Source organism: Hermetia illucens, chromosome 1, assembly GCF_905115235.1.
Source record: "Hermetia illucens chromosome 1, iHerIll2.2.curated.20191125, whole genome shotgun sequence".
NCBI classification, from domain to species: Eukaryota; Metazoa; Arthropoda; class Insecta; order Diptera; family Stratiomyidae; genus Hermetia; species Hermetia illucens.
Genome location: NC_051849.1, coordinates 9,956,840 through 9,981,753, shown reverse-complemented (window position 1 = coordinate 9,981,753; position 24,914 = coordinate 9,956,840). Strand labels below are relative to the sequence as shown.

Sequence of the window (24,914 nt, the reverse complement as noted above, 5' to 3'; positions counted from 1 at the left end):
CGGGATCAATGTATGGGTCTACCGGCCCTTGTCGGGGTTATCCCGCCATTGCTGCCACTTACCACACAATTCTCTCCTGATGGCTTTTTGGAAATTGGCATTCACCTCGGTTCGATATGCCTTCCTTTTTTTGTAGAGCCAGTGTGCCTCACTCGCTAGAAGATCTATAGGGGTCATTCCCGCGATGTTACGCACTGCCTCCGTTGACGCCGTCCTAAATGCGCTGCACACACTTAGCGCAATTGGCGTGGTTCAACGCTCCCACCCAGACAGGGGCCGCGTATAGCAGGATCGACTTCACCACCCCCACGATGAGTAGCCTGCGACTATACTTCGGCCCTCCCACGTTAGGCATCATCCTTGAAAGGGATGAGCTAGCATTTGCTGCCTTCTCAGTGTCTCTTGAAACTCAGTTTGCCATCGATCATCACCCCCAGGTATTTGACAATTGATTTTGAGATGACTTCACGATTACCAATCCAGAAATTAACCGTGTCAACAGAGGTTATCTGGTACCATGGGAACCGGGATAGCCCTCCGAGTTCATATGTCTCAGGAAAATTCCTGGGGGATGTTTTCACGGCCCAGGTATTTGCTGTTGGCTTTCTTATGTGAGTTTCATTGCGATCGTGGTTGTGCCCACATCGTAGGAAGAGCCCTTTTGTGGTCTAAAGCGTGTTTTGCGCCGTCAAACTCGGGTGGAATAAATCTTGTATCCACCAGTAAGAACGCTGAGCCCGCACTCAGTGTAAACTGGTACCGTTGTGCTAATCACAACGGGGCTCTGATTATGATCTCCAAATCAAACCGTGGAGTAAGAAAACGGTGGGGTTAGACCGAAATGGCGGGCACTGACGCATAACAACCATTTCTAACATCAGGGAATTTTGAGTTCCCAAAAAATACTCTATATTTCGAGTATGTAAAGTAATATTCCCTTGACTCTATTCGTAATCCTACGATCGTCTACTGCTCCTATAAAAAATTGAGATCCCCACTTTCTATTGTTCCTGATGATACCTGCAGCATAAGTGAATCCTTCCGTTTTGATCCCATTTAACTCCTGAAATATTCAGATATTTTATTGAAGGTTATTGAGTGTCCATAACGTTATTTACATTCATTAAATGTCTTCTAAATATATCTTCAGATCCACGCTGGACTAGTACGCCGATCCAACAAACTCACAGGACCAATATTCAAGCCATGGTCAAGGCGTTCAATACAAAAACTTCCGACACATGCGATTGTCCCGGCCAAACATCCTTTCCTGTGGCAATAACAGATGAAGTACAAGAGTGGGCGGCCCTCAAGATCCAATCCTTCATGAAAATGTGCTACGTTAAATGGCTTCTTCGTTACCACAGTAAACATGATAAAAATCGAAAATATTACGACCAAATAAAAAAGGATTCCAAGGCTTTTTTCCAAAGGCATTTCGTCGATCAAATAGAACCCTTCAAACATTTTCTTTTTGATTATTTGTTCAACTCATCTTTTGAACGGTTCAATTTTCTGCAACTTTCCATCCCAGTAGAGCCCGTGGCACGTTTCGCAGATTTATTTGAGTTTGTCGATGATTTCAATTTTACGGTTACCAGATTGACCCGAGCCTACGATTTTCCAGAAAGGGTACGAACTCGTCAGTGGTATCCTTTGAAAACGGGTTGTTTGTTCTCGCATTCCAGCAGAATGCATCGGTATATGATCCGGGTGAAATCTCCCATCTCCAGCTCAAAAGTGATTTTTGGGGTGAAGGTCCTGAATAACGACGAGCTTAAGTTGGTTCCAATGTCCGACGTGGATAACATGTGGGGATTGTCTCAAAACAATTTCGGCTACAAAGTGTTCATCTATATGTTCGCCTTGGTTGATTTTACCGACGAACTGACCAAAACTCCACCTCCAAAATGGACCTTGGAAATAGTCTTCCCCCGGAAGATTGCCTATGCTCATTTCTGTAATTTCTGCAATGATACTTTGTGTCCCTGCGATCAGGCTCCTGCACCAGTTAATCCATTCCCATTGAAATGTACAGAATCGGAATTGCAAGATTTCCAGTGTTTCAGTGATGGCGGGGAAAGCTCTTCGAAGCAGGTTTTAATAGGACAATATAAGATAAAAGCCTACGACACTGTTTGCCTCAGTATATTCCTGGACTGTTCCTGTGAACACTATGAATTTTCTGTGAAAGTTATCCAAACCCAGACGAAACGGACTATAACAAGTGAATTGGATTTCGGACGAGTCGTTGCGGTCGGCATTTATTTGAAGCCGGTCTCATCCAATCGGCCTTATCATGTTCCGACGGAATACACGGTGACCATAAGTTGCTTACGCCGTGTTCGACCAAATGTAGAACGGATTTCACATCGCATAAGTTTATCAACAATCAAGTCTGTGAAATCGATATCTGAAGCACCTAGTGTATCATCGGTAGGATCCTTAAAGATATCTCGCTTTATATTGTATATCTTGGATCGAACATGGCTATGTGCGAAGTAACAGTAGTACCATACCTTATTTGCAGTCCCCCTTGAGGCGAACAACTTTTTTATTTTCATCCATATATCAATATTTCGGGAACCAGTAAGTACGCCCAAAAGTTCATAGGCTAACATACACATGGCGTTACTAGCATTGAATCCATATGATTTTTACTTAACCCTAACCTTCAAAAGACACGTGTACAAATTTGACAGCTGTCGGACTATTAGTTTGTGGGATAGAGCATTTTGAGTGATGCAACTTTTGTTAGGTTGATGAAAATGGATAAAAAGGAATTTCGTGTGTTAATAAGGCATTGCTTTTTGGCCAAAAAAACTACTGTTAGAGAAAGGCTTGGCTTGTTAAAGATTATTCGGATTTTGCATCAGGAAAAACTATATTGAATAATACAATCAAATTTTATCAAAACAGTTTTTTTCTGTGTCAACCTGCGAGAGGAGAGATACTACACACTAAGATTGTAGAAATAAGCGGGTACGTGACAAAATAAATAGATTTCTTTCCTCAGATAGACATTTTAATTCCTCGGAATTATATTTTAACACCCTTGCCGCCACAGTTCGGTCCATTCAAGGAACTTTTTTTTTCGAAAAAAGTACATAACATGTTCGATCCGCAACGAGTTCGTTCATTTTTGACACGTTGAAATCTGAGATTATATTGGAAACTGTTCCTTTGCAGAAAAATGTATCTTCAGTTATAATTGAACACTATTCGTGGAGTGTGAAATTTGCATACGATCCAGGCTCACATATTGAAATCCAGCGCGAGAATCTCACGGATAGCCCCAAGTAACAACATTTTTTTCATTATTGGTTGAAAATTGTTAAATATTCTAATAAAAATATTGTGTTTCCTTTCAAATATTTGTAGATTCTTCATTAATAATATTTTTAGGAAAATATTAGCAGATAGGAAGGATAAAAGGCAAAATGTCGGGAAGAAATTAAGTTTTCTGATATGCGTATTTGTATTTTGGTCAAAGAGGAGTATAGGACGCAGGGCGAACGTGGTATCCACGATGGAGCATAAAACCTGGGAAACGCCTGCTAGACCAACACCGACAGCTCTACTACCAAACCCTATCCCCACCTCCACGTGGTGACCGCAGGGAGCTCTTTCTTATCGAAAAGCTTCAGACGGAGAAGGATGAAGGCGAGGCTCTCGCGGTTAAAAACGGGACAGATTCTATCAACTGGTCCTCCAGGTTTGGGGTTGGGTGAGGCTGGCCTGCTCATACCACACAATCATTCGTGTGTCCTTGGTTTGGCGGCCAGACAAGGACGCGTTCAAAACAGAATAATGGCGGGCGGCTTTGGGCAGGAAACGACGATAGAAGTTTAGCATGCCCAAGAACCTCCGCAGCTCTTTCACTGTCTTAGGACGCGGGAATCTTGAAACTGTTTGCACCTTGTCTGGGTCGGGTTGGATTCCGTCAGGGGTAATGGAATAGCCGAGAAATATCACCTGATTCTGGAGAAACTTGCATTTTCCCATGTTTAGGACTAGTCCGGCCTCACGAAGACGTTGGAAAATGCACTCGAGATGGGCCAAATGCTCAGATTCTAAGGAAAAACCGACCAGAACATCATCCAGGTGTACAAAACAAAGGCCGAGTGGATAAACCTTTGAAAGGTTTGCGCCGCGTTGCACAGCCCAAAAGTCATCCGCGTGAACTCCAAGAGTCCAAAGGGTGTGCATATTGCCGTCTTTGGAATATCTTCGGGGGCTACAGGGTGATAGACTTTGGCTAAGCCCAAATTCGAAAAGATGCGGCAGTTTGCGAGATGGTGCGCAAAGTCGTGGATGAGTGGTATAAGGTATCGATCTGGAATGGCCTGGACGTTTAGCATCCGGTAGTCCCCGCAGGGGCGTCATTCACCTTTTGGCTTGGGGACCATATGGAGTGATGATGACCAACAGGTGCCTGAAGGTCGGTAGACACCCTGTTGAATGAGTTGCTTGAATTCCTTTCGTGCTATTGCTAACTTCTGGGGTATTAGGAAACGCACATTCCAGGGGATGGGGGAACCAGTGGTGTTGATGTGGTGCAGAACATCGTGCTTCACTGGTTTCGAGAGGCTACATCCCATAGTAATCTGGCTGAACTTTTGGAGTAGCGCCCGAGCACGAGCGTCGGTAATGTCCTCGAAGAGTACGGAAAGACTGTTACTTGGGTGGGTCAAGATTTTCCCCGACGAAATGAGGCTGGTCGTGGGGTCTATAGGTGATCTGTTCTGTAGGTCCACCAGCAACCATAGTGACACAAGAAGTCTGTGCCTAAAATGGGGAAGCCCACATCCGCTAGGATGAACCGCCACGAAAACGTTCTACGCAGGCCAAGGCTCACGTCCAGTTGCCTGTACCTGTAAGTATTTATTTGTGAGGAGTTTGCTACTGTGAGTTTCAAATTTTGTGTCGGTGTTACCGGGGCACGGGAAGAACCGAAACCTTCGTTCCTCCACAAGATAGCTGCTCTCAGCAGGTGCAGTCTTGAATCGTGAGGCGACGTGGCGCTGCGTTCTGGTTGGCCGTCACCAGGACCCCCGCGGACTTATTTTTTTTAGAGGTCGCGAAGTTACACGGTAGTGTACCTCTTGTAGCTTTATCCCCGAAACTACGATGGTAGCAACATATGCCTGGGTCCGTAGGTTGTCCAGACGACCGGCTACTCGATCGCCCTTTTCGGATGATGGACCGTGAGTGAGCTCGCGACCTACCACCCCAACACTTACCGTTCTACGTCGCTCTCAATTCGGCCATACTCGCAATAAGAGCGTTTTAATTAAGTCAATTCCTCGATGGGCTAATGTTGCGGTGGGCGATAATGTAGGACGCGCGTGCACCTCGTGTACATTGTCAGCGGCGGCAGTCAGAGCCTCCAAAGAGCCTGTAACGCACGCTTGGGCCGCCTGGGTGCCTTCCGGAAGACGCCGCAGCCAGAGTGATGTTAGCGAGTCGTTGTCGATCTTGCTCCCGCCTAATTGCCCCATTTCGCGAAGCAATTGGCTGGGGGTTCGATCGCCCAACGTTGCCAGTAAGTAAGCCAGTTTTGCTAACTCACTTACCGACAGGAGTTTGATCAATTCGGTCTTAAATTTAATATACGAGGCATCTTTGCCTATGTCGGAGATGAGGACGATGGTCTCCTTATCTAAGACCACATTTGAAATTGTGCCTCCAAGTGGACGAACCATAAATCCATGAAAAGGGTTTAACATAGTGTCCCCATTAATACCAGGGCAAATAACACGCTGCATTTCACCTCCAAAAAATCTATAACATGAGCCACATACAACTAAATTGATTTTCTAGTCGACCTCGCTTGCGGTTGCGTGGTTGTTGCCGTTTTCCCATTTGAGAAAGGAGAAGGAAACGGATTCGACGGAAAATTTGGAAAACCTCGAAGTGTGACGTGGAATTTAGTCATGTTAACAGATGGCTGATTGCCGTAGAAAGTCCAATTATATATTATTTTTTATCGGATCGGATTCATAACCACCCCCTTTTGGCGCGGTCGGTAGTACATTGTTCCAGCCGCTTTCGAGAAAAGTGCGTGTAACCGAGGCGGAAAAACCAATCACCAACCGGCAAGTTTGTGGACACAATATGCGACCGCTTGAATGCAACTCTGCACGTAATCCACAGCTGGTGCCTCCGCAATGGACTCACGGTGAACGCTAGGAAGACTGGACTAGTTATGTTCACGAGGAATATCAGGTGGGGCAGCTATACGCTACCTACCTTAGCAGGGGCGGAAATTCAGCTGACATAAACAGTCAAGTATTTAGGAGTAGATTTCGACTCCAAGTTAACGTGGAAGCATCATATCCAGGAACAATATCAGAAATCCTGCAGATAGCTCTGGTGCTGTAGGAATACGATAGGTAAGACATGGGGACTTTACATCCATAATAAAACCCATTTTGATGTATGCATTCATCGCCTAGTAGCCAAGACTGAACTTTGCTAACAGTAGGAAGCTGCTAACGCAGATTCAGAAACTGCCTAAGTATTACAGGAGCAATGAGTACTACGCCGACTGCGGCACTTGAAGCTATCCTAAATTTACCCCCCCCCCCCTCCTGCAACTTTGCCAGCATTGCCGCCAACAAGTGGGAAGAAGCTTTGGCATGCTGCAGGTTGATTTGAGTAACTATTATGCTTGTAGCCATAAGTGCAGTCTAATATCGAAACCATCGCTAACTGAAAAGTCTGCTGTGTTTAGTGTGGATCTCATCGGGGCTAACAGCTTGTCCTCACCTTTTGCCGAAAGTTCCGCTTTATTGCGTCCGGTTTCTCTGGATATCGACACACTTAGCGGTATAGCAACGTCCATATCCACATTCCCAAAAAATTTCGCCTGCTTTCGCAGTGGCTTCCGTTTTCGTCGGCTAGAAGCCCCAGATTCACGGAGTCTGGGCTGCATGGATCTGTTTTCACATACCGGCGCTTCCCTATCTTCCGTTTTTACGTATAGGCGGAAGACAAGGTTCTGATAGGCAAGCCTGTGCTCCCTTCTCTTTTGCGGCTAAAGTTTGCTTCTGCCGAGCCTGCCTCCCCCGGATTTTAAAAGAGTTAGGCAACAGCGTCACCGATAGGCCAGCAGAACTCAGATTTCCAGTTCCTCTCATTAAGGGTATTGCTGTACTATCCTTTTGGCTGACGGCCCCGTAGACACCGGGTGTAAGTTTTCCACTGAAGGGGAGAGCCTGTCTTCCACAGATTCTTCGTTTGGTGAGGCATCTAAAATCCGTGCTTCGACCATGACCTGATTTCTCAGAGTCGCGGATGGATTCGAAGTCTGTGACTTCTTATCACTTGGAGAGTTACATTTCTTTGTTTCCATCTTCGTGTGTTTTTAGACACTCTTAGTGCAGTAATAAACTACAACAAGCTTCCCCACCACGAAAAGGTTGTGTCCGAGAAGGTGACTGTTGGTAATCACTCCATCCCAGGGCAGCAGGGGTGAGGCAGCGTCTGATGAGTTGCCTCTGCCCTGGACGAAATCGTCTGATAAACTTGGGTATTTAACTCAAAAAAGAGCGGTCCGTGGACCACAAGAGTGGAAGTAAGTTGCTTCCCAAGTGATCAGGACTCCCCGCATCCTCAACAAAAAAAATTGTTCGGTGTCAGAATGCAACCAAGCAGGGGTGATTTTCTTCGGGATGTTAATAATCACGGCTTTCTCCTAAGGGAAAGATTCACATTCTTAAGATTTTCGAATAACCAGAAGCAGCAATTCAGCGGAAACTGAAAAGGATAGAAGCAATAATTACGCAGGAAGGCCATCAAGCCCCGCAAACCCACCAAAACCTACCTAATTCGATGTTTGAATTCTAAACACATATTCTCGGAATATATTAACAGAAAATATATTTGCATAAATACAATGACGGATAGGAGAAAGTAGAAATATCATAATTTGAATGTAAAATTCAAATCAGATCACAATAATTTCAGGCACTTAAGGATCCAAAAAGTCTCCAGAAAAATTTAAGAGCAATATGGGAAATTTGGGCACTGTTGAGCAGAAACTCCGGCCGGATATTGTCGTTCAGTGTATCCAGGAAGTGGAGCAACTTGAGGTGCAGCTGGAGCGCCACCAGTGACTGGGGTACTACAGTATGGGTAGTTGGGGCAAGATTCCATTCACTTGGAGCTGAAACGGAAAGCAGCCAACGACGCATATAGGCTCGATACCATTGGGGCGTGGAAAGGCGGCCAATCAAACGGTCATGCGTCCATCTGGAAATTCCTTGAAAAATATACGGTAGCCCTTCGTCTTTGAAAAGACATACACTGTCGTAATCACCGAAAGAGAAGAATGGTCGACAAGTGGCCATGAGTCTTTTCAGATTACAGACCTAATAATCTTCACCGACGGGTCAGTCATGTAGAATGGATCGGACGCAGGGGTGTTTTCGGAGAATCCGATTATAGAACTGGCCCGACCCCTCGGCAAAATGACGACCATATTTCAAGCGGAGCTATATGCCATTTCATTGGCAGCAGAAGAATGTCTGCGACAAAAATGGGGGGGTCGCACCATTCGAATCTGTTCCGACAGTCGGGCGGCATTATCAGCACTAAATGGCAACGACATATCAAGCCAGTTGGTGTGGAAACATTCCTGATGTGGGTGCCGGGGCACTCTAACATCGCCGGTAATGAGGTGGCTGACAGACTGGCTCGGGGAGGGTCTGGATTCACAATGGTGGGTCTTGGAATCCGACCATCTACTGTCAAGTCTACTCTGAAGGGTGAAATTGCAAGGATTCACGCAACCGAGTGGAGAAATTTGGACTCTTGCCGGCAAGCGAAAATCCTTGTGAAAGAGCCTAAGGCCACTAGAGAGGCATTTTTGTTGTCTTTTAAGAAGTGGGACATGAAAACCCTAGTAGGGTTTTTGACGGGACAATGCATATGGAAAAGATTGGGGTAGTGGTTTCGGCTATGTGTTCAGCCAATGTGAGGAGGAGGAGGAGACGGCCCTGCACTTTTTATGCAGTTGCCCGGCATCCTCAGAGTTCTTCTGCTTATATTGAACTGATGTTTCCCAGTTACCAATAGTGGGAGTGCTCCTGCCGATTTCCGGCATTATTTAACAATCAATTCAATTCAATTTAAAAATTATGAAAACTAAACGAGATTCCTTGAAATTATGGTTTATTATCAATAAAATATCTTCAACGCAAAGCTTCAAGCTTCATTACAATAACGATATTTATGTATGACGACTTTTCGTCCTTCGTTCCTCCAAGGAACTTACTCACAAGGCAAGCTTCACTTCTTCCTTCCCACTTGCATTTTGCTTTGTAGAAATGATAGCGATAATTCTTCCTTTATTCCAATGTTTTTTTTTTCATTTTCACTTTCCCATAACAACGACCATAAATGAAGAACAATCTGTGCAGTCAGTAATTACTTCGTTAACTTTTTGTGCCATTTATAACATTTCATTTCACATTTAAGTGCAGATCACTAAACAACTAATATTCCATTGTCCGTGCGCTCTATGCGATAAATTACTTGTACATGTTAAGAATATCATACTTTGTTTGTCTCTAGAAGTGCTCTCCCGATGCCCTCAATAGAGTTCTTACAAAAAAATTACAAATGTCGAAAAAAATGAGGACGGCTCATGCACAATTCAAAATTAAGTTTGTGATTGGTTGATCACGTCAAGCACGGCAAGCGGCACATGTTAATGGTTTCGGTGTTATCTGTTTTGCTTTGTTTTAAATCGACGGATTCATCGTAAAATTAGAAAGTTTCAGATTGGATTTAAGACCAACAAAATAAAAAGTGAATTCTTTTATATAAAATATTTCATATAATTTCTTATTTTTAGAAAAGTATAACAATAAAATAACTAAATTTAAAATAAATATGTTTTCTATCATTTCTCAATAAATGTACTTTATAGAGCCTTGAAATTTGTTCTCTAACACCTTTATGGACCCCACAACGAAAAGCTCTCTCTAAATACAATATTTTAATGCAATTATGCTTAGGAATTATTCTCGAAGTTTCTTCCTCAATGTTTTTTTTGTTGCTTTATTTTCACCTGCTAAATATTTAACTATATTTCTTAACGTGACGCCCCGTTTTGTTTTCAAAGTTAGGAAAATTAAATTTAAAAACGCAAGGCAAATATGATTAAAAAAAGAACGTATATAAAAAGGAATTATTTTTAGAACGGGAGTTCCAAACATGAAATTGCGTTTGCACTCCCATCGTCCGGTTGAACTTATTTATAATGAAGGGAATATGTGGATCGGTAGCGAAGTAGCCCTACAAACTTTGGAGTCGTAAAAGAAGCATTACGCGCCTGCGATTTGAACTTGTTTATGCGATGAAATGTAGAGAGTAATGGAATCCCGCGAAAAAGTAAGCACTTTCCCTACACTACTTTGTGATTCTGAGTTTTGTTCTGGTTCTTGTCTAATTGGTCTTATAATTAGTGGAAACATGTGTGACGGTTTCTGGAATCAGTTTTACTCTCTCCTTCTCTTCGATTACGACGTGGGGATGTTTTTTTCTTTAATTATACTGTTCAGGGAGAACGTAGGAGATATCATCCCATGGATGACGATATAGACCTTGTTTCAAACGCTTCTGATCCATGTAGTGCCCAATGAATCCTATGCTGCGACCGAGCACGAATAGCGAGTTAATGGCACCAATGTTGATGTACTCTTGAGCTTCCTCGCTGTAACAGAGATGAGAATCGCATTTATTAGTCATATACAAAGAGCTGAATATTCATCTATGAAGCCATTGACTACAACCACATCAAATTTCTCATCATTTTACCTTGTGAACGATCCACAATTCCTTAACATATCAACGAAACTTGTTGCAATAACACCATCAACGTTCAGGATCAGATTAGGCTTTTTACTCGTTGTGATTTTCTCTACCTCAAGAGCATATTCCAATAATGGTTTCGCTGGGAAGTTGGCCATCACGAACTCTTTGATGATTTTCACTCGAACGTCGGGATTGTTGATCGACTTGACACGATGTCCAATACCCATGATCAGTTGACCCTTCTTACGCATTGAATTCACAAACTCCATTGGATGTAGATTGGAATCGTAGGCCTCGGAAAACTGACGAGCTGCACCGTCCAGGGCACCACCGAAACGATCACCCTAAATTAATAGAAGCAGTTGTAGAGATTTAGCTGTTTTGATATTATAATGGAAGAAAAGCAACAATAAAGTTCTAATCAGATAATTTATGTGAAAAGTTATGGAATTGTAACAGCCTTTAGACGGCTCTCTGAACTATTGGCACAAAACGAAAAATTATTCTGAAACTGTGTGCATACACGACCCCTGTTTTAGTGGACAACCATTAAATTAAGCAGAATTCATTGGATACTTCGCTATTCTTTTCGGATCTCCACAGGGCATTGGTCTTCGGATAACCATTAGAAAAAATATCTCTACTATTCTAGGTAGTTTCATTGAATTGATGATTCATCAACTCAAGCCTCATGGCTCCTGTAAATTAGCCCTGAACGAACTTGCTCTTTTTAAAATGTAAGGTAATAACACGATGTAAATTAAGAGAATCAGAATGTGAGCCAGACAATCATACCCATACAAGTATAGCCAGTAACAATTGCGCGGGTTCAACGGAGGAACCCGGGACATGATCCCGACAATTACCGAGCGAATCTGACGCTTCGCGGGCGCATTTTTTTAGCATCCCCGGTTCGGCGAAACCGTTCAGCCTTAACAAGGAGACCCACTTGGGACCGCCCCGAACGCTTGAAGGAGTATTCCCGCCGCTCCAGGACTTTAAAGGGGCTCTCGTATGATGAGTGTAACGGCCTCCGAGAAACGTCCACCCTAATAAAGACCTGCGAACATATCTCGAGGTCCCTGGAGGTGTCCACCTCCAGCGTGGTGTACCGTGAAGGTAGAGTTGGCCGCAGTTTCGAAACTGCGTCCCTGAGCAGGCGCAGCATGCTAGAGTCACTTAATCCTGGTCTGATATTCAGCACAGAGCTGGCGGGGAGCTGCAGATTCTCCCCGTATCTCGCGGGGCTGACCGTAAATTACTCGCGATGAGTTGTGCGGAGGCCGAGGAGGACGAAAGGCAAGGACCGTCTTGAGCCACGAAGGCGGCCTTTAGTGCTCCATGACAACGTTCCGGCATCCCATTGGATTGCAGATGGTATGCAATAGTCCTGTGACGTTTGAAGCCAAGGAGCTGGCCTAACTCCAAGAAAAGAGTAGGATCAAACTGCATGGTTAGTTCTAACATGTGAAAAACATGACAACGAGGTTTCAATTCGGCAAGAAGTTTGTAACACGTTGGAGTAACAAGGCAAACTGGGAGAGCGTGGCTTCGATATACCAGCAACTGATTACTTGGTACACTGACGGATCCCTCACAGCAGAGGGAGCGGGTGCCGGTGTCATTGGTCCAAGGAAAATGTACTTTGAGCCAATGGGCAGGTACACTAGCATATTCCAGGCGGAAATTTACGCCATAGACAAATGTGCCTCCTTTAATCTGCAAAGGAACTACAGTGGGCAGAACATAGCTATTCTTACCGATAGCCAAGCAGCGATCAAGGCACTTAGGTCCAACCAGGTAAACTCTAAACTGGTATGGGAATGCCTTTAGAGACTGAATACACTCGGCTCGTCTAACAAGGTCTGGATACTTTGAGTTCCAGGCCATGCTGGGTTGGAAGGCAACGAGGCAGCGGACGAACTAGCCAAGAAGGAAGCAGGGACGCCTTTACACGGGCTAGAACCCTTCTGTGGAATCGGAAACGGTTTCGTGGCTATGAATCTAAGAAATGAAGAGGAACGGTTGAGGGAACTATACTGGGCAGGCCTACCAGGGATGGAGCAGTCCAGGGTTCTTATTGGGGGATACGAACCCATGCGCACAAAGGATTGCTTAAACCTCACCAAAAAGAACCTCCGAATCATAGTGGAAATTCTCACTGGTCATTGTCGGCTGAACTATCACCTAGGGAAGCTAGGGATATCTACGGACACTGCCTGTAGGTTCTGTGAGGAGGAGGACGAAACCTCTATGCACGTCCTGGGACAGTGTCCGGCACTTGTGCAAAGTAGGTCGATACATCTGGGAGAACACTTAATACCAGATGCAAAGCTGAAACTTCTGGAAGTGGGGAACATACTAAACTTCCTAACGGTTATAGCCTATAACCGTTACTTGAGATACTATGATCAACAGGTACACTATAACCAGTAAAAGGGGCACAATAGTTCTTCAAGGACGCGGTGCGACTTTCCCTTAACAGAATAATAATAATAATAAACTGCATGGTCCGTGATGACTACGGCTGCTACACCAAAGCGCGGGATTCACTCTCGATAGAGGGCTTTGACACATCATTGTGCCGTAATGTCAGTCAGGGGTATTACTTCAGGCCACCACGTAAACCTGTCGATGATTGTGAGGCAATACTTGTATCCGTACGAGTCTCGCAAAGGGCCAATGATGTCGAGATGGATGGTTTGGAAGCGCTTGGTCGACCTAGGGAATACGCCTACTTCCTTTCTAACGTGCTCGTTGATTTTGCACTTTTGGCACACGTGCATTATCTGGCCCAAGAATTTACGTCCTTGTTCATGGACTGCCAGAAATATTTTCCAGTGACTAACCGGTTTGTCGCCCTGATGCCTGGGTGCGCAAGATCGTGTATTGCGTGAAATACTTCCCTACGAAAATCGGCCGGAATGAATACCGTAGGTCGCTTGTCTGAGGTCTCGTAGAGTAAGTAGTTTGAGCCGAAAATAGGAAATTCCTTGAACTTGTATTTGGAGTTTGCCTTCAGGCTCTTAAACTCTGCGTCGTCTTTCTATGCTTAGGCGATTGCCGTATAATCGACCGCGGCGGGGACTGCGATCTCCGAGATTTGAGACAAAGCGTCTGCAACGACGTTGTTTTTCCCAGACACATGTTGGATGCTGGAAGGCTGATAAAGCCCAGTTGCCGAAATTCTCGAGGAGATGCTTTGTCGGGCTTTTTTAAGTGTGAAAATAAGGGGCTTGTGATCCGTGAAAACTGTGAATAGCCAGTCCTCAAGGGAGAAACGGAAGTACGCGGCGAGTAGTTCACGATCTTAGGCGCTGTAGTTACTGGTTAGAGTTGTTTAGCAAAGAAGCTCAACGGTTGCCAGGTTTGGTTCACCCGTTGGTGAAGAGCGGCGCCTACTCCTGTCTCTGAGACATTGACAAACACGTCTAGGGGTGCATCTGGCCGAGGAAATGCCAATAGTGCAGATCAACAAGCTGTTGTTTGACCGTTTCAAACGCTTGGGCGGCCTCAGTAGACCACGCAACCTCGCGTTGGTTTCGGGCCCAGACAAGTAAGCGTTGAGGATCGGTTGATGATGGGCGGCCTTGGGCAAGAAACGACGATAGAAGTTTAACATGCCCAAGAACCTGCTTTGGGCAAAAAACGACGAAAGAAGTTTAACATGCCCAACAACCTTCGCAGATTCTTCACCATAGTTGCCAGGGGAAAGTTTTTAATCGCTTTAACCTTGTCTAGGTCAGGTTGGATACCGTCAGGGGTAATCATGTGGCGGAGAAATTTCACCTGCTTCCGTAGGACGCAACGTTTAGAACGAGTCCGGCCTCAAGGAGACGTTGAAAAATGCCCTCGAAATGGTTCAAGTGCTCAGATTCGGAAGAAGCGACCAAAACATCATCCATGTATACGAAACAAGAGTTTTAAGTTTTGCAGAACAGAGTGGATGAATCTCTGGAATGTCTGCGCAGCTTTGCATAAGCCGAAAGTCGTCCTGGTGAACTCGAAGAATCCGAAAGGTATGCAAATAGGTGTTTTCGATATGTCTTTGGGAGCGACGGGGATAAATGATATATTTTGGCTAGATTAAAGGTTGCGAAATAGGGTATCGGTCGGGAATCGTCTGTAATCTCGGCAAGGCCTCCATCCGCCGTTTGTGGAGTGGAGATGACCAACAGCTATTGGAGGATCTGCAAATACCCTGTTTCATCAAAACGTTGAACTCTTTTTTTTGCAACAGCAAGCTTCTGGGATGAAAGAGGACGCACATTTGAGAAGATTGGGGATCCGGTAGTGTTGGTGTGGTGCTGCACATCACTTTTAACAGTGATGTTGCGGTGTTTTCTGAGGAGCTCTCGAATGCAATGGTCGGCAAAGTCCTCGAAAATGATTGAAAGGGTGTCGTTTTCGCAGGTGGAAATTTTCCTGACGACGTTAAAGAAATTGAGGGATCTACTAATGTCTTGTTCTTCAGGTCCACCAACAGCCCATAGTAACACAGGAAGTCTGCCCTAAAATGGGGGTGCTAATGTCCGCCAAAATGAATCGTCACGAACAAGTTTTGCGGAATCAAAGGGTTTGGACGGGTTACTGGGATAACCGATACTTCCGCGCCCGTGTAAAGCAGAAAGCAACGCCTGCTCAGAGGGTCGAATATTGTAAGGCGACGTAATACTGCGCTTCGAATAGCCGCATTAAAAGTACATCCGGTGGTACATTTAGTCGCTTGAGCTCCGAATTTACGGTGATATCAGCAAGTCTTCGATGAAGATGTAGGTCCCGAGTTGAGACTACTCGAACGCCCACCTCGGCCGTGACTGCGGTTGAGATCTACCTCCCAAACGAAAAGTACCTACCGTCGCCGTAAGCCTCGAGACTGCGACCGCCAGTGTCGTTACCATTTCCTTGAGGTCTTCCTCATCGCGACGTTTGTCTCTCGAGACTTCCGTGACCACGGGGCATGCGTATACCTCATGGACATTATCGGCCGTTCCTGACAACACCTCCAGCGACCCCAAGTCTTCGTAGGCCAAGATGGTTCGAGTGCTCTGCGGAAGCACCTGCAACCAACGAGACTTCAACAGCTCTGAGCCGACCTTACCCCCACCCAGCGGCTTCATTTCTCGAAGCACTTAGCCTGGAGTACGATCGCCCAGCGTCAGCTGGTTCAGTTATGGTATAGTATTCGCTAACTTTGATATATTTGCCGATAAGCACCAATCTGACGGGAGTCCGTATTTAATGTGTTCTTAGGACACTTCACTGCCACATGATCTATTCCACTTGAACGTCTTTGTAACTCTAGCAACAATTCTAACGAAATTCAAGTATTACTTCGAGTAAAACTATTAAAAGGAAAAGTTTCCAGTTTAACTATAGATTCTATTTAAGGATTGCAGACACTTGTTTCGAACACAACATGCCCAGATTGTTCAGTGCGTCTCTGACCCATCAGCCAGGAGGATGTCGCCATTGAGTCCACAGTCTTAATAGCCGCCCGACTGTTAGAATGACTATATTGCACTTGGGGCTCGGATCACCCCTAACCATCGACAGGCTTCCGCTTGGAATGTACTGGCGAAGCCTTTCCTGTGAAATAACAGAATACTAAGCCATAGCTATGACGATGAAATCCGCGCAAGGTTGTTGGCTGCCAGCAGAGCCTATTTCAGCTTACAAAAATTGTTTCGCTCGAAACGTCTCACCATAGGGTCAAAGGTCTTACTGTACAGGACAACATCGTCACTCCTTATGTATTCCTCCGAGATGGCGTAGGTTAGGACCCCAGGCAGCTTTTAGGGGTATTGAATTGATAGACCTCGGCGCAAACCCAGATGTCTGGATCTCTTTGCTAAGGCAGACCTAGACCGGATACCGATTGTTGCACCATTGATGATAATGATGAAGATGCAGCAGGTGTAGATTAGTTAACTTGCCAAATCTTATAAGGAATGAAAAATTATCGGAAAAGAGCGTGAGACTGAGCTTCGTTAATGAGGCAGCCACTAGCAATTGAATTGTCAGCAGATGTATGAAGTGTCGTCCTTCAGAAACAGAAATTCAACGTTTTCAAATGTTCAATTTGATCCTCTGGCATCGTTGCCTAAATTGGAATGTCACAATTCATGGGGTGTTGATGATGGGATTGACAATGAGTAATGTTGCGGAATTCTGCGTCGGATGACATTTTGGATTATCAGAGTTGTTGGAGATAATCGAAAGGTACAGGGTTGCATACTTGATGCCGGTGAAAAGGAAGTTCCAATCTCTATGGTGAATTGATCTTATTCAGGTGGTGTTTGGATGACGGATTTATTATATACTCAGCATATACAAGGGCCTAGATTGAAGTTAATTTCGATACGGGTGAAAGGAATTGTGGCCAGCTACGAACAGAACTCATTGCTCCCGATTCACATGAAAAACAAAAGATGTACAAACAACATATCTGTCTTTGTCGCATTGTATTGGGTTCGAGAATATCTGGCCGTTGTAGAATGGATTGTTCTTATCAAGAGCTAACTCGTTTCAATCGTGCCAATATTCTCAGCCAATCACTGCCACTGGGTACTTTTGCAAGCATCTGATGCTTTAGTTTCTCTCTGCTACTCTTTCCTACATTTAGAGCTCGTACAACATTCATGTTTTTTAAAATTGAACCAAACCTCAAATACTTACGATTGTCAACAATCCGCTTACAACTGAAGACACCAAATCTTTTCCAGCTCGAGCACACACAATTGTATTGTGAGTACCAGACACAGCTGGACCGTGATCAGCAGTAACCATCAAGCACATTTCGAAGAACTTACAAACATATGGTGGCAAACTACGTTGGAACCACAACAGTGAAATAACACCTCCAACCAACGGATGAGGATGATCCCATCCGGAAAGTCTATAAGGGCAATATCTATGGTAGAAAAGGAAGACGAGGCAGACCCTGCCTAAGATGGAGCGATGGCGTAGGTCAGGACGCCAGACAGCTTTTAGGGATATCGAATTGGTGGACCTCGGCGCAAAACCGGGATGTCTGGAGTTCCTTATTAAGGCAGACCTAGACCGGATACCGGTTGTTGCGCCGTTGATGCTGATGATGATCCACGCGAATCAAGACGAGTGTGCGGACATCCAGATTCTTGAGATGTTAGCCCTCGTCAAAGAATGACTGGATGGTGGGGCCGATTTTAATCTTGCCGGGAGCAAATGCAAAAACTCAGTGGTGGAAAGGGCCAACCTGGAACACAGGATCGCTAGGGAGTCTCAAATTCTCCCTGTATACCAACTCGGCGGAACTGGCGGCAAACGCTTCGCGATGGGCTGTACGTAGGCTAAGTAAAACGAAAGGCAGGACATGCGACTACGAGGAGTCATCGTGTGCCATTATAATGGCCGTCAGTGTCCTATCTCAGCAATCCTTTGGATTGCGGGTGATACGCAGTCGTCCGGCGACGTTTGAAGCCCAGGAGTATGCCCAACTCCGAGAACAGAGTAGACTCGAACTGCATTCCCTGGTCAGTAATGACTTCTGCCGGAACTCCAAAGCGTGAAACCCATACACAATAAAGGGCCCCGCCACACGATTTTGCGGAAATGTCGACCAGAGATATTGCTTCAGACCACCACGTGAACCTATCCATAATTGTGAGGCAATACTTGAAGCCATGTGAATCTCGCAAAGGACCACTAATGTCAATGTGGATCGTATGAAAATGCTTTGCAGAACGAGGGAATGAGCCTACCTCTTTTCGTACGTGCTTGGTGACTTTAAGTTCTGGCACGCGATGCACTGTCTGGCCCAGGAGTTGACGTCCTTATTCATTGATGGCCAGAAATATTTATTAGTGACAAGCCGATTTGTTGTCCGAATGTCTGGGTGCGCAAGATCGTGTACTGCTTGAAATACTTCCGTGCGAAAAGCGGCCGGAATATATAGCATAGGTCCCTTTTCAGAGGTCTCACAGACTATTTCGGAGATAGAGCCGAAAATGGGTAATTCTCGAAATTTGTATTTGGAGTTGTCCCAGAGGCTCTGAAGCACTGCATTATCCTTTTGTGCCTCGGCAATTACCGAAAAATCGACCGTTCCAGGAATTTTAACCTCTGAAACACGTGACAAAGCATCTGCAGCCAGAATCTGAAGAGGTGACCAAAACATCATCCAAGTACACGAAACAAACGTTAAGGTTTCGCAGGACAGAGTGGATGAACCTCTGAAAAGTTTGCGTCGCATTGCACAGACCAAAAAGCATCCGTGTGAATTCGAAAAGTCCGAAGGGTGTGCCGTGGTATGGGATAGCGCTCTGGAACGGTCTGAGTATTCAGACGTCGGTAATCGTCACATGATCTCCATTCGCTGTTGAACTTTGGGACCATGTGCCGTGAAGAAGACCAGCATCTATTTGATGATCTATGATGATGATGATGCTTTAAAAGTATATAAAATTCTTTTTTAGCAACAGGAAGGTTCTGAGGTGGTAATGAACGGTGTCGTACATCATGCTTTTCTGCCCACGAGAGACTACTTTCGGTAGTTATATTGCTGTCTTTGTGAGAAAGCGGATGAATGCGAGGGTCCTGAAGACGTGAGCAAAATTACGACCTATTCTCCAGATCTACTAGCAAACGTTAGTGGCTTAGAAAGTCTGCGCCTAATATGGGACTACTGATATCTGCTATGACGAAACGTCACGAGAACGTCCGTCGAACTGTTTTTCCGCCGCTAGTTTGAGTTGATGCGGAATCAGTTTGTGATTCCGCGATACCGAGTGGACTGTGTCGATCAGGTAATAGCGTTTACTCAAAGTATCGAATATTGTTAATTGGCGTGAAGCTACATTCTGGGTAGTCGCTGCTGGTGCTCCCAACGTTTTGTTTTTTGAAGCCGTGAAAGTGCACGGGCTGATACATTTCTCTGCTTTGTCGGCAAAGATACGGTGGTACCAGCAAATTGCAGGACTCGACAACCACAACGACTTCAGAAGCTTAACCCCAACCTTATCCCCGCCCAACTGCTTCATCTCACGCAGCAGTTGATTCGAAAAATGATCGCTTACGATGAGCTCCGTCAGCAAGTGATTCAGCTTGATGACTCACTTACCGACGAGAGTGCCCTTTAACTTCGTGTAGGAACACTCCTCCAGTCCAAACACCTCCTCGCCCAGGCCAACGAGTGCCTGTTTAAATCTTGTGGCATCAACAGTGATGCCAGCGATCGCGAATTGCGCCTCTAATTGCCGGAACCAGGCTTCCGGATTACGTCGCCAAAACGGTGGCACTTGTACTGCCACTACGGCCACGGAGAGGATATGCCGGAGTTATCTGCCGCGCCGCTATTGATTGATATTCGCAAAAGTAAACGAATTACCTAGAAAAGATGAAGAGTCGTCCAATCCCCAAAACGAACGAAAAACTCAATTACCAAAGCGGAACTCACACCCAACTTTGGTGGTTCCAAATTCCAAGGCAGCGTGAAGAATCTCACCAACTTCAAATTTCTTAGAAATTTCATCATGTCACTCTAATAATAGCAATTTATTTCTCCGAATAGCTCCAAGCGCGGGAGGAGGGGTAAATACGGTCTTTGTTTTTGCTTTCTCGAAATCAATGAAGAGCAGAGAGTGTTGATCTAATTCCCACACACGGCTCCACAATAATCCGAAGGGTATAGATGTGATCAGAACAGAAGGATTCACACAGGAATCTAGCCTCTTCTCTGTCCAACAATCTTCCATGTCCCATTTGATTTGTTCCTTGTCTCCCTTGAATATAGCTTATTGCTCACAAGAAACGTAAACTGTGCATTTCAAATCAGAGAGTCTATGTTTCGCACCGACAAAGCTAATGGTGCTTGAAGGTAGGTGACCGCTTGGAGGAGCCTAATTAGTGCTGTTTTGATGCAACAACTCCTAAGGTCACGGTTGCTGCGGGAAGAGCAAGGAGTTCAGTTCTTTAGGACCCGCTCATAAAATTCATAAAGAATAGCAGCTCCCCCACCATGCAACTAGGGATCTTGTCCACAGCCTGGCTTTAGCAAGAGCTAGTCAATCGTAAAGGAAGTGGCTGAGGGTCTCTCCCTCCTATTCCGCAGCTTCGACAATGCAAATTGTAGAGTATGCCGAGTCTTGTGGCATGGTCTTCTATAGGTCAGTCTCAGCGAAACCAGCCGTATTTCTGTATATTTTGAATGCGCCTTGCCCAAAAGCTCTTACGATTTTATAGGAGGGTCAAATCCTCCTTGATTTGATGTAGGTGATGAGCCTTCACTATCTGGAGTTAGCGGCTGTTAAGTAGGGCCAGTTCGTTAACCCACTCATTCCCTTTTATGTTCCTATCACTGAGAATCCAGAGGATGGCGACTTTGAGTGTGCCGTCCATATTGTTTAGTGCGTTTTTGCCCCATCAGCCTGGAGGATGTCGCCACTGAGTATACAGCCTTAATAGCCGCCTGGCGGTTAGAATGACTATATTACACTTGGGGCTCGGATCACCCCTAGCCATCGGCAGGCTTCAAATATCTCCACCTAAAATGTACTGGCGAAGCCTTTGCTGTGAAATAACAGAATACTAGGCCATAGCTACGCCGATGAAATCCGCGCACGATTGTTGGCTGTCAACGGAGCCTATTTGAGCTTACAAAAACTATTTCGCTCGAAACGTTTCCTCATAGGGTCAAAGCTCTTACTATACAAGACAATCTTGCCAATTCTTATGTATTCCACGGTTCTTAGCAAGAAAAATTGCGAGCTCTTGGCCGCGTTCGAAAGAGGAATCCTCCAAAGAATTTTTGGCCCCTTACATGAGGATGGACGATTCCATCGCCTACATAACGACGAAATTTATGAGCGATATCACGACCATCTGATTGTGGATAAAATTCGGCTCAAGAGGTTGCGGTGGGCGGATCACTTAATCCGTATGGGTGGGAAAATCTACAAGGGCAAATATGATAGAAAAAGAGCACGTGGCAGACACTGCCTAAGATGAAGCGATGGCGTAGGTCAGGACGCTAAACAGCTTTTAGGTGTATAGAATTGGTGGACCTCGTCGCAACAGCGGGATGTCTGAAGTTCCTAACTAAGGTTGACCTAAACTGGATATCGGTTGTTGCCCCTTTGATGATGATGGAGTCATAGGCCTTTTGCGAGTTACTTCTGTGTATTTTGTACTATCTACTAAGGACCACAGCAATCAATCCCTGAATTCAAAAATGGTCAGGCTGAATGTCCTTTTGTGTGAGGTAGGTTTTTTTGTGAAGTAAGTTGATTCAATGCCTTTGGCCTAGACTTACACATCCCTGGATAGCTGATCCAGCGATGGTTTTACTCTTGATTGACCAAAATTGTTGAAGGATAACAATTTTTGTGGTCACCAATGAAAATGATAATCATGAATCATCCGCATAAGGAGCTTAGTCAATGGAACATGGACCATCTGATGTTTAGCATTATAAAACAAAACAGCACTCAGCCGGCCTCCTACTCGAATTATTCCTTTATCGTCTACAAAGGGATCCGGGCAATACAAAACACTTCGCTAATCCATGTTTGAAGTGGAGTGGAATGAATCAATCAAAGCGAATACGCAATTATACATTGCAACGTCCACAAGGTTCAAAAAGCCACACGCTGATGAATACTAAATTCCTTGAAGCCAGGCTTTTAGATGCTGGATTATCAGTTGATCTCATAATGCCTCTCCTGAAGGGTAAGGTTTAATTCTTAGATTTTCGCCACTCTTTTGGTAGCCAAACACCGTGTGGTTCGAATGGCAAACGTGATAGTTCGGTTTCTACCTCCTCTGTATGAAGAGCGAGCGAGCCGATTTATATCGCCTTGATAAGCGATGTGGCAACTGCTAAACAGGTGTAGATATGCTCAACGATACTGAGCATGTCTTTCCACGCTATGAAGATATCTTGGATTTTGTGATCGATTCCGGGTGGATACAAATTTAGGCGAGAGCATCTCCCTGACATAAGCCTGCTTGTTGCTCTCTTTTGTCATCTGATGACTAAGCACCTCTAAAGGCTGCGTCGTCGAGAGGTTCCCTCTTAAATCTTTGGGCATTCCTTTCGATGTCTCTCATGTTCCGTTGGTTGTTATAAGGAGTTGGTGGTTGGAATGATCTTTTTAATAGGATTCTGAGATGGTTAGTAGTGAGCAGTTGCTTACTGACATATCTTACAATATCTGTGAAAATGATCGCTATGGACTTAGCAGCAGTTTCAAAATCATGTCGCAAAGATGTTAAGTTCATCAGTATGAATATCTGCCGTTACAGATGTTTCTGGTAGTCAAAATATGGAACGTCTTCAACAAAGCTCGTCTATAGTTCATTTCAACGTTATGCACTTCATTAGGTGTCGGATTACTGTCAGTTTTATTGTAGTTAGTGAAGGGGCAGCGCTCAACAGGTTGTAGATTAGGGGCCTGTTCAATTCCATAATGATTGGGAGAGGATCGGAAAAGATGTCAGCTGATGTATGTAGCAGTAATATGAGTGGAAGTGTCGTCGCTGTTCAGCAAGACTTCCCGCGTTATCAAATGTTCGGCGATCAAGGCTCCTCTGACAACGTTCCCTAGATTGGAATGACATAAACTCATTGTGAGTGTTGAAATTGGTGATCTTAGCTATCCGAGACGACAGTAATTCTGAGCTAGAATCCGCCTAGGCGAAAAGTACTCTTGGAATAAACAAGTTGAAAATTTCAACTTCAGCATCCCTGGCCTGAGTCGTCAAGTGAGCTCCCGGTACTGCACTAGTTAATATATTTTTAGCGCAGATCTTCCAAATTAGTTGAGGGGCAAGTCGTTCATTGGTCATATTTCATGTCGTAGCAATTGAGTTGCAAAAGAGAATGATAATGCCCCAACTCCGAGAAGTGCTTTAAAACTGTTTTACACAATGAGGCATTGAAAAGGGGTAACGACTCGATTGCGGGTTATGCCGTGCAATAGAACCCATTATTCCAGGATAGTCGGGGAGTGGGTCCCTCTAGAACTATGTGGCGCAGAACAGTGGAGGAAGAGGGCACGCTTTTCGAAAAATCATGTCATGTGCCTTCATTATAATTTAAACCTCAGAAATCTCAGATAAACAAACGGTTTGTGATTTCGCCAAGGGCTGCGTGTTTAGCCCAAAAAGATGGATGGCGGACTTAAAACTCTCTTAAGCCTAAAACAAAAGTGAAATCTTAAAATCAGATACTTACGATTGTCAACAATCCGCTTACAACTGAAGACACCAAATCTTTTCCAGCTCGAGCACACACAATTGTATTGTGAGCACCAGACACAGCTGGACCGTGATCAGCAGTAACCATCAAGCACATTTCGAAGAACTTACAAACATATGGTGGCAAACTACGTTGGAACCACAACAGCGAAATAACACCTCCAATACCAACGTTCTTATTCAGCACATCGCTAATAGGCATTCCTGCATACATCAATTCCTGTCCTCGCTCGTCACAAATCGACGTCATAAACGATGCCGGCTTACGGATTAGGCCCAATTCTCTTGCCCATGAATAATCCATAGGTACAGTCGGTGGTGGGACTTCCTTAACAGGCACAATTCTACCTGTTTTCACAAGCTCCTGATAAACACTTCCAATTAAATCGCCAAGAGTATCGAACGATTCTGGTACGTAGGCTCCAGCCTCACGTAGTGCCTTGTTCTTTGCAGCTGCCGTTTCGCGATCAGAGTTGGCACATGAACCAGCATGACCAAATTGTACTTCCGATGTGAACATTCCAGCACAAGTTCCAATACACCAGGCTACCAAGGGTTTTGTGATTCGATTATCTTTCAAAGCTTCGCAAACTTCATATTCCTCTACTCCACCAACTTCACCCAATAGGACAATCAATTTAATATCAGGATCTGCTTGGTAGCGCAAGATATGATCCATGAATGTTGTGCCTGGGTAACGATCACCACCGATTGCTACACCCTCTACAACGCCATCTGTAGCTTTGGAAATGATGTTGTTCAATTCATTTGACATACCGCCCGATCGGGATACGTAAGCAACACTGCGAATAAGAAATAGAGAAAGGATGTTAAATTATTGCGTTGAACTACTG

General features: G+C 44.8%; 2 protein-coding genes across 5 annotated transcripts in view; one reads left to right on the top strand and one right to left on the bottom strand.

Annotated features, from left to right (window-relative positions):
• The first annotated feature begins 1,158 nt into the window (after positions 1-1,158).
• LOC119646444 lies at positions 1,159-3,322 on the top strand. 2 transcript variants are annotated; one of them, XM_038046895.1, is made up of 2 exons: positions 1,159-2,436; positions 3,190-3,322. In XM_038046895.1, the coding sequence occupies exons 1-2, from the start codon at positions 1,207-1,209 to the stop codon at positions 3,301-3,303; spliced, it is 1,344 nt and encodes a 447-aa protein (XP_037902823.1). In that variant the 5' UTR covers positions 1,159-1,206; the 3' UTR covers positions 3,304-3,322. The 2 variants fall into 2 exon arrangements, 1 of the variants encoding a protein (XP_037902823.1); XR_005248740.1 differs by lacking the exon at positions 1,159-2,436 and adding an exon at positions 2,843-2,982.
• Positions 3,323-9,160: 5,838 nt separating this feature from the next.
• Positions 9,161-24,914, bottom strand: part of LOC119648075 (ATP-citrate synthase) — a 66,332-nt gene continuing 50,578 nt past the window's right edge. For all 3 annotated transcript variants that reach the window (XM_038049564.1, XM_038049578.1, XM_038049571.1), the window contains exons 9-11: positions 24,038-24,863; positions 10,828-11,168; positions 9,161-10,723 (exon numbers count right to left, since the gene is read on the bottom strand). In XM_038049564.1, the coding sequence (XP_037905492.1) occupies positions 10,555-10,723; positions 10,828-11,168; positions 24,038-24,863 (1,336 nt within the window). In that variant the 3' untranslated portion in view covers positions 9,161-10,554. The remainder of the gene's footprint in view (positions 10,724-10,827; positions 11,169-24,037; positions 24,864-24,914) is intronic.